Source organism: Nanorana parkeri, unplaced genomic scaffold, assembly GCF_000935625.1.
Source record: "Nanorana parkeri isolate BGI_ZX_2015 unplaced genomic scaffold, ASM93562v1 scaffold355, whole genome shotgun sequence".
Lineage (NCBI taxonomy): Eukaryota > Metazoa > Chordata > Amphibia > Anura > Dicroglossidae > Nanorana > Nanorana parkeri.
The window spans coordinates 1,014,271-1,024,466 of record NW_017306623.1 but is presented as its reverse complement, the minus strand read 5'-3'; the positions used below and the strand labels follow the sequence as shown (position 1 = coordinate 1,024,466).

Genomic DNA, 10,196 nt, shown 5'->3' with positions numbered 1-10,196 from the left:
CCCCAGCCCTCCCCCCCCCCCCCCCACCCCCTGTACATAAAAGCCCCCTTCACTCCCCTCACTGTCCCACAACTGGGGAAAACACATCCCTGACAATGGCTTGATTTTAGCAGAATAGTAATCTGGGAAAGTCTAGCCCTGCTGGTCTGTTCTGATCAGAGTTACCATACTAGCTCCCAGACTAGCGATGATCCTCCAAATAGTAGCATCGTCTCATCATACTTCTTCATATGGACAGTTGCTTTGAGAGCTTCCTCAGTTGCTTTTAACCAGAAACTGAAAGATTGAGCACAAAGATTTTAACACATTTTCTGCGTATGTTTTGGGTTATCTAAACTGGGGACCATCAACCTGTAGTACATATATTTTGGCTAAGGGGTGTAAACGGCGCAGCTTCTGACAGACTCAAGGGGTACTTTGCTCGCTAACTAAATTCATTATATCAGTTTAGAGTTTAAGGAAAGAATACAGAGCACGCACAGATCCTTATGTGTTTATTTATTCAGAGGTCCTTTGGAAAAGAAATGCATGTTTAGGGGCTTTCTGATCATATATGTACAAGTTACAGGACAGTTATACACATTTAGGGTTACCTGATAACCATTGAATTGTCTTGGAGGGTAGACACCTAAAGAAAAAAACTGAACATCTACAGAGGTGAGAAAAGCTGATCTCACCTACCATCAGGCTCCATTCACATCTAGCGTTTGAGTTTCTAGAGCAGTTTTCTGTGCAGAAGACTGTGTGGCAACGCAATCAGTAAAATCTTTCACCCGCACGGATTCCGCTTGTTTTCACACACGCACAATGGAAGCGACATCCGCCGGGACCGGCAACAGCACGCCGCCTTCCGGGACCTCGTCCACTCCTCCCCCAGCCAGGTAAGACATCCCCCGAAAATAAGACCTACTGTCTTATTTCGTGCAAAAAAAAAAATAAGACACTGTCTTGTTTTCGGGGAAACACGGTATTAGACCCCATTCACACCAAGTGATTTCAGCTCAATCGCTCAATGTAGCTCGTTCAATGCATTTCAATGGAGCTGTTCACATCTCAAAGCTCAACGTAGCTGAGGCCCGGTGCAGATCTATGTGATCCGGGATCGCGCGGCCCTGCACAATGCAGGCCCTGATTGCCGTGCGGCCCCATTGATTTCAATGGGGTGACATCTGCACGGCAATCACAGAAAAGAGGTAAATGTACTTTTTTTTTTTTTGCGATACACAACTCGATACACGACGCACGGCTGTTTGTGCTGGGAAGCATGGGCGAAATTGCGGCGGGAAACCATCCAATCTGCCCAGCGCGACTGGGGTGCCTTTAGAAAATAGTGGCACCCACAGCGCGATTGGTGCACACCTAGGCAACTCCTGACCACGCGGCAATCCGTGTGGAATCGTGCACGACTGCCACACGGTGAGGGGTCGCCTAGGTGTGTACCAGCCCTGAAGCTTGTCGCTCGAACATGAACTATTTTTCCAGCTGATTTTGTGCGATTTGGCCCCAATAGGCTTTGATAGACAGCCAAAAGAAGCGCTACGTAGTGTGGCAAAATGTGCTCTATAGCTCAATGTCGCTCAGCTCAAAACGGTTTCGTACCACGCTACCTCAGCGAACATCTGAACAGTACACATTAAAGTGCATTTTTTTTTTCTGTTTAGAGCGGCTCCGCACGTATTCGGCGCACAGCCACTCTGTGTCAATGGAGCCTACGGTGGAACATATGGCCTGTCGTTCTCACGTGGCTTTTTCAGTGCTATTCACATTTGTCATGTTGCTTTTAAAAACTTTAGCAAAGGAGTAGACATTGTTGAAGGGTTCATAGAATAGATTCTTCCTTACCAACTACATTACTGAACTGGAAACAGCGATGCCTTGCATGGTTTGAAAGACACAATTAGATTTTTATTCAAGTTTGTTTTTTGTTTTTTTGTAGTATTGACATATTTATTGAATATTTGAGATTTTTACACAAACCTAGATGTTTCTGGGTTTGCTGATATACATAATGCCACCTGTGCACAAGTAAGCTTTGCGGTCAAAGTCTACCGTATCGGCAATGATTTAGAATGGAATATGACACTGGCAGTCAGTGAAATTGTACACAGTGCAGCGTTCGTGGAGCTGTGGGAATTTTACATTGAAAACATCCTGCCGCTCTGGGGTAGAACACACCATTAGTCACTGTTTAGGATATGTGGCTACAGATCCCTCTCCTAAAATGTTGCAACTTTTGATTGCTATTATACATTTAATGTAGACATTGGCTCAAAAACATTCCTTTGCTCTGTTTAGTGAACTTTTAGAAATGTTATTTGTGCCTAAGCTGTACCCGGAAAGATGACTTGAACTCCTTCTGAAAAATAGCCGTGCACTTCCTGGTACGCGTGTCGTAGCCTGTGCTGTACTGATGACTGGTTCTTGGCCTTCTGCCTACGTGTTTGGGCACAGCTTCCAGAGTTCAGTTCCTCTTTAATGAACGATGGCTTTGCCTGTGGTCTCCCTGCAGCTTATCCTTTCATCATTACTGACTTAGCATAACTTGTTCTGTATCGTGTCGGTGTGCCGAGGTGGCCATCTTGGCAAAGGCAGAACTTTGGTTCCTGATTTCTGTGCGCCTCCAGCATGAATGTGCAGCACAGTAGCTACATCATTAAACCTTACTCTGACTGCTAGTCTCACGAGAATTAGAAGCAGCAGTGCCTTTGATGATCTCAGGCTGTAGATATACAATGATCAGCCATAACATTATGACCAGTGAGAGGTGAAGTGAATAAAGTGTTATCTCAGTACAATGGCACCTGGAAGTGGGGGGATTTATTAGGCAGCAAGTGAACATTTTGTCTCTGAAGTTGATGTGTTGGAAGCAGAAACATAATGGGCAAGTTTAAGGATTTGAGCGACTTTGGCAAGGTCCAAATTGTGATGGCCAGATGATTGGGTCAGAGCAACCCCAAAACTGCAGCTCTTGTGGGATTTTCCTGGTCTGCAGTGGTTCAGGATCTGCCAAAAGTGGTCCAAGGAAAGAACTTGTAAAGCAGCGACAGGGTCATGGGTGGCCAAGGCTCATTAATGCATGTGGGGAGTGAAGGCCGGGCTGTGGGGTCAGATTCAATAGAAGGGCAGCTATCTCAAATTGCTGAATAGGTTGATGCTGGTTCCGATAGAAAGGTGTCTGAACACACAGAGCATCGCAGTTTATGTATGGGGCTGCATAGCTGCAGACTGGTCGGGGTGCCCATACTCTCCCATCTCCACTGCCAAAAGTGCATACAATGGGCACGTGAGCATCAGAACTGGACCATGGAGCAATTGAAGACAGTGGCTTGGTCCGATGAATCAAGGTTTCTTTTATATCAGAGGGGTGTGTCACTTTGGGCAATATTCTGCTGTGAATCTTTGGGTCCTGCCATTCATGTGGATGTTACTTTGATCCGTACCACCTACCTAAATGTTGTTGCTGACCAGGTACACCCTTGATGGAAACAGTATTCCCTGATGGCAGTGACCTCCTTCACCAGGATAATGCGCCCTGCCACACTGCAAGAATGGTTTGAGGAACACAACGAGTTTGAGGTGTTGATTGTGCCTCCAAATTGTCCAGATCTCAATCTAATTGAGCATCTGTGGGATGTGCTGGAAAAACAAGTCCGATCCATGGAGGGCCCAACTAGCAACTTACAGGATCTGCTACTGATGGGTTGGTGCCACATACCACAGCATATTGACAATGTATATCAATTGGTTTGAGATGGTGGAGACAACATGGTGTGTTGAGATAGGAAATACGTGTGGCACCTGTCTGGCTCTGCAGTGTGTGCTAGTAAATCAGTAAATGTGGTTTTCTATGTTATAGTTAAAATTCTTTACTTCTAGTAGTGATCCATCCAATGATTTAAAGCCCCGAAGTTCTTTGTCTTTGACAGGGATGCTTGACGTGTGTTAGGGTTCAATTTGGAGTTTTCATACAGGTATTCTAGGAGGTTCCGACATTGACACACAGAACTGCTTAGTAGAAACCTGAGGTTCCTACAGAGGTGGCTAGGGGTTCCTCTACTAAACACTAATGTAAAAGATATTCTTCCTCCAAAGGCCCACCAATGTGACAAGTCCATTGTCCCCCTGAAGATAAATGTATCACAGTTGGGTTTACACAATAATTTGATGAGTCTAATGTATTTGTCTTATGGCAGATTTTGTATTTGTCTTTCAGTTTAGAAGTACTTCCTTCTTCCTGTCACTTGCATGACTTCACACTTTCTCTTCCATTTTATGTGCGTTTATAAGTGTCTTTATTGGAGTGTAAACAAATATAGGCCTGTGCCGCTGAATGCTGTTATGTGCTATAAAAATTGGAGCAGTGTATGAGGTCAGGTAGTTGACAGGGCAGCATTTGTCAAATGTTCCTGACTTGGAGTCTAAAGGTGGGCATACACTGAATTTGCGGCCAGTCCTTGATGTACCAGCTGATATTCACACAGTGGCTTCTGCTTTTGGCACGCTTCCGGCTGCCGTCCCTTGATCAGCTAATCAAAGGAGCCAGTTGGAAAATCTTGGAACGAGCGGAGCCGGCAGCCAATCAGCTGTTCTGGTATTCTGACAGAGGCTGGGGGCCACTGTAAGAATACAATGAAGAAAATATTAGTGTATGGCCAGCTTTACTCTCAGTACATCTAAATCAGTGGGAAATAGAACTTGTATGACTGTAAAGTTATATTCATTTATCAGAACATATTCACATCATTGCATAAGTCCAACTGGAATTGGATGTCTGTAAAGTGTATTTCTACTTTTTGCAGTCAAATTTGAGAAAACCCCTCTGTCCGTTCTGTGTTTCTACTCACACAGCATAATGGAAAATGTGTTTTATAAATATATTTCATACCTTTTTATAAATGTGTTTTTAATGAAGGGCTTGTTGCAGATTCCAGGCTATTCTGAGCAGTTTGAGTCAGATTGAACTTCCTCATTATCGCACAATGCCGCAAAGACTTTAACCCTTTGTTAGGACAGATCGTGTTCAAATCTAGATTATAACTGATGAGATCTGCCACCACAGACAGGGTTAATGAGAGTTAACCTTAGACTCCCCTCCAGCTCCCTCAAAGTAGAACTCCCTCAAAATAAAACTTTCGTTGTGCGTTGGTTGTAAGGTCATTAAAATTTCGTACGGCCTGCCCATCTTGGACAGGCAGATCGTACTTGCGATCATCGCAAGCCCTCCCCGCTGAGTGAGTCAGGTCGGCCGGCGTCCCAATACTTTTGGCAATATAGTGTGTAAACACACACTCACTGGGGTCTATTCACAAAAGGGTGAAGAGTTTGGAGAAGTGAACAATCTAGGACAAAATAGCAGATTTGGAAAAATTCTCCAATTCAGCTCACTTTCCAGTTCAGCTATGTTTTCCTAGATTGTTTGTTTCCTTCCTTCTCCAAACTCTTCACCCTTTTGTGAATAGACCCCAGTGAGTGTGTGTTTACACACTATATTGCCAAAAGTATTGGGACGCCGGCCTTTACACGCACATGAACTTTATTGGCATCCCAGTCTTAGTCCGTAGGGTTCAATATTGAGTTGGCCCGCCCTTTGCAGTCAGAACAGCTTCAACTCTTCCGGGAAGGCGTCCACCAGGTTTAGGAGTGTGTCTATGGGAATGTTTGACCATACTTCCAGAAACGCAGTTGTGAGGCCAGGTACTTATGTGGGACGAGACGGCCGGGCTCGCAGTCTCCGCTCTAATTCATCCCAAAAGGTGTTCTATCGGGTTTAGGTCAGGACTCTGTGCAGGCCAGTCAAGTTCCTCCACCCCAAACTCGCTCATCCATGTCTTTATGGACCTTGCTTTGTGCACTGGTGTGCAGTCATGTTGGAATAGGAAGGGGCCATCCCCAAACTGTTCCCACAAAGTTGGGAGCATGAAATTGTCCAAAATGTCTTGGTATGCTGATGCCTTAAGAGTTCCCTTAAGTGGAACGAAGGGGCCAAGCCCAACTCCTGAAAAACAACCCCACACCATAATCCCCCCTCCATCAAAACTTTACACTTGGCACAATGCAGTCAGGCAAGTACCGTTCTCCTGGCAACCGCCAAACCCAGACACGTCCATCGGATTGCCAGACAGAGAAGCGTGATTCGTCACTCCAGAGAACATGTCTCCCCTTCTCTAGAGTCCAGTGGCGGCGTGCTTTACACCACGGCATCCGACGCTTTGCATTGCACTTGGTGATGTAAGGCTTGGATGCAGCAGCTCGGCCATGGAAACTGTTTAAAGACGGTGTTTCCCACAAATAACAGATAATTCGGATCCAGCTGTCATTTCTGTTGTGCAGCTTTTAAAAATGAAAGCAGGATCGGATTTTCATGCGCGGCAGCCAATGCTGCGTTTAGCGTTTCGGGTCGGATAGCCCCATGTCTGAACATGGTTGCATGGCAGGTTTTTGCAGATACTGTGGATTCCATGCATTTTAGTAGTACATTCTCTGGGGCTTGTATGACCATTATATATTTCCTGCTTTCTGTTCTCTTTTAAAAAAAAAGTCCCTTTAATAGATAAGAACTTGAAGACTCAGATAAGCGATAACAGTGTATGTTGGGCTTCAGTTTGAAGTGTATTTTGTGCCGTTGCAGCATGCAGCTGATCCTGTGATGCCGGTACAGTTCACTGACCCTACAGGGAGCGCTGCCTCTGCACAGTTGTGTTGTGTCAGCGTTAAATGCAGAGTCATAGGACTGGCCTTGCTGGAATTTGGGGGGGTTTAGAGGGATGAGAAGTGTGGCTTTACGTTTTCTGTAACGCTGAGAATGTTGGACTGTGTTGTGCCACAACTATGAACTTTGGACTACAAATGTTGTAAACCAAATAAATTTGTCATGTGGAGCAGAGAGTTTCAGACTTTTTTCCTAATCTGCATCAGTATGAACCCTTCAATGTATTTCTAGTCAAAATGTTTACCCCTTTGTCACCAAGACCCGAAGTGATTGGAAATTCAGACTTTTACTGTTGCCAGGAGGTGAAATCTTGCAGTGGGGACATTTTTTCCTGTGTGACAACGGGCTGAGGGCTTGTTGACCGGCTTTTGTTCATGTCGGATGGGTTTAGCGTTCCTATATGGGTTTATGGGGTTGCGAAACCTATTGGAAGTAGGTCAAACTCAGGTCAGGAGGTGGTAAACTGCGGGTCAAATGTCAATGAATCTTGATTGATCTCAAAAGCGTCTGACTAATTCCATCAGCACAAGGACAAAGCCCACAAGGACAGGCCCTAAAAGATGAATTTCCCTCATTTTTGTTGTGTATCTGGGACAAGAAGCATCTCCTCCATAGGTCAGACAGCAAAATAAGAAGCCTTCTTACCATTCCATACCATCCAACCATCTGGTTGTAGATGCACTTCAAGACAATACGCCCCTTATCAAGGCCTCATTCACACACAACGCAAGAGAAAAATTGTATATTGCGTATATGCACGTATGTGCGTGCACTATATACAATCCCAGAATGCATCATTCATAATAGAAATGTTAATGAACTGTACGCGCATATGTGCGGGTAAATACGCTGCCCAGACCCATCTGGTTTCCATTCTGTTTTTGCGCGTTTTTACGCTACACAAATATACGGCTCCAAACGCTGCTATGTGTATGGGGCCATTTATTTGCATATGGTACAATACGCACATTCGCGCTGCAGTGTGAATGAGGCCTTAAGCGCAACTCCAGGTGTGAGAACTTTAATTTAAATTTGCTACTCAGTAACCACAAGGGATAAAATACACTTATTACCCAGTTATTACCTTGTTAAAGTGGTGGTAACTACATCACTGTGCTGTACATTGCCTATGCAGAGCTGTAAGTGGGACCTGGCAGGTCCTCTTACAGGCTGCCAGCAGAAAACTACAGGAGGGGGTGGAGTCCAGACCAGTCACCCGGTACCAGGTGAGAGGGCAGCAGTGACTGGTCTTTATTACAGGAAGCTCCTGCATAGAGGGAAGATTCAAGTAATAGTACTCATGCTTTCTAGACAACACCTTATAGACATTTAGATGTTATTTGTTCATCTTGGAGTTGAGCTTTAATATTTTACTATGTTAAACACCTATCCTGTGGGCTGATCTTTCTGTTCTTTGAGACATTCCATCGTATGGAAGGTTTTTGTGCCTACAAGCACTGAGAATGAAGGCAGCAGACATACAGATTGTGCGGGGTTCCCCTTAACTCGCATGCGTAAAAACTATGACACTGGAAGGGAATTGAAGCACAGCGAGGATAAAAGCAGCAGAAGTATTCAGTGCAATGTGGAACTTTTATCTTCATGGTACAACTACTGCAGTTTGGATTGGACAAATCTACAACTTAAATTAAAAAATAATGATTTAAACTCCACGTCCCCCATTGTTCTTTTATATTTCAGAATGAGCCTGACTCTGACTTGGATTCCTAGGTTATATCGGATTATCTTACGTGTAGGCTTTCTTTGGCCTTGAGTGAACTGGGCTGTAGCTCTGACATTGTCCTGTTAGTTGCGCTGTTCAGTGACTTTTATGTGCACTTTGTTTTAGTTTGATGTGTTCTTATGCTAAATATTTTATTTTATGTTCCAGGGACCAGTTTTTCTCCACAAGAAAATTCCCATAACCACAGTGCTCTTCATAGCTCAAATTCACATTCTTCTACTCCAAGCAAGACATCTGATTCTGTAAGTGAAATCTTCTGTGAACAGTGTAAATTGTAAATGATGAGCAGAAAATGTCCGCCTTAAAATTAAAACATGATGTAGCCAACCTTCAAGTGTATGAATAGCCATTGTTATAATTGTAGATGAAATATAGAATGGTTAAACCCGTCGTTTTTCTTTGCTGTGTCCTGTTGGGTAGCAGGGCCCTCACTTCCTGTCCCGGGGAGGTACAACAAGAAGTGAGCGGAAGTCTTTTTTTAACAGTGCAGTGCTTTCTTGGACCGAAGTCACTGGAACAGTTGTCCCCTTTGGAAGACTGCTCCTCTATTCCTGTTTTGGTGACAACTCAGAAGTTTAGGATTTTCTCTCACTTTATCATCAGGACAAATCGAATTAAACTTCCTAGCTGGGGCACAGCAGCAGCACCTTAGCTTAGGCTCACTGTTTCATCAATTCCATGCTGTAGGTGCAAGCTGCAGACATCACTTCCTGTTCCTAGACCCAACCCCCTGGTACCAGTAGGAGGGATGAGGATCTGGCTATTCATTACACCCAGCTTACTTCCGGGAGCCCGCACATTGATTGTAGTGCCACGTAGCTAACTCAGTGTATTTCTATTTTTTTTTTTATTTTAAACCTAGGCATATCACTGTGCCTCTTCTCCATGCAATGCAGGCATATCACTGGGCCTCTTCTCCATGCAATGCAGGCATATCACTGGGCCTCTTCTCCAGGCATATCACTGGGCCTCTTCTCCATGCAATGCAGGCATATCACTGGGCCTCTTCTCCATGCAATGCAGGCATATCACTGGGCCTCTTCTCCGTGCAATGCAGGCATATCACTGGGCCTCTTCTCCGTGCAATGCAGGCAGATCACTGGGCCTCTTCTCCGTGCAATGCAGGCAGATCACTGGGCCTCTTCTCCGTGCAATGCAGGCAGATCACTGGGCCTCTTCTCCATGCAATGCAGGCATATCTCTGGGCCTCTTCTCCATGCAATGCAGGCAGATCATGGCTAGTGGGAAGGGCCAGCAGGGTGCAATACATAGCTTCCTGAAAACATTACAGCACCCTGCCTCTGGTTTTTTTTTTTTTTTGTGCTTTTGCTACTCTTTTTGGGTCACAGGAGTAACCTGCCTGTCCCTCAAATGACTGCTGGAGGAACAGAGAGGGGAGGGGGGAATCCCTGTGGAGGGTATTCTCTGCAGAAAGGACACAGTGAGCTGAGCAATGAGCGGTTGCATGATTGTTTCGCTCTCGATCTATGAAGCCGGTGTGTGACAGCTGCAGTGTCCCATGCTGGCTTTAGTATTGGGAGGAGTATATGTTGGGAGGAGTTTTGCAATCACAAAAAGCTTTGATGGGTGGGTGCAAGTCTGGAGGAGTTGGCTTTCCTAGACATGCTGTATTTGCATGCAGACAACTGTGGGTAATGCCCACATGTGATGCCGAGCCTGATTTTCCTGTTTGAAGGATTTGCATTGTCGCAGGTTTGTTTTAATGAACCTTATAGATGGACT

General features: G+C 45.0%; 1 protein-coding gene across 1 annotated transcript in view; it reads left to right on the top strand.

The window, feature by feature from the left end:
* Nucleotides 1-10,196, top strand: part of WAC (WW domain containing adaptor with coiled-coil) — a 49,856-nt gene that overhangs the window by 15,938 nt on the left and 23,722 nt on the right. Inside the window, exon 3 of the mRNA XM_018558743.1 lies at nt 8,601-8,695. Within this exon, the coding sequence (XP_018414245.1) occupies nt 8,601-8,695 (95 nt within the window). The remainder of the gene's footprint in view (nt 1-8,600; nt 8,696-10,196) is intronic.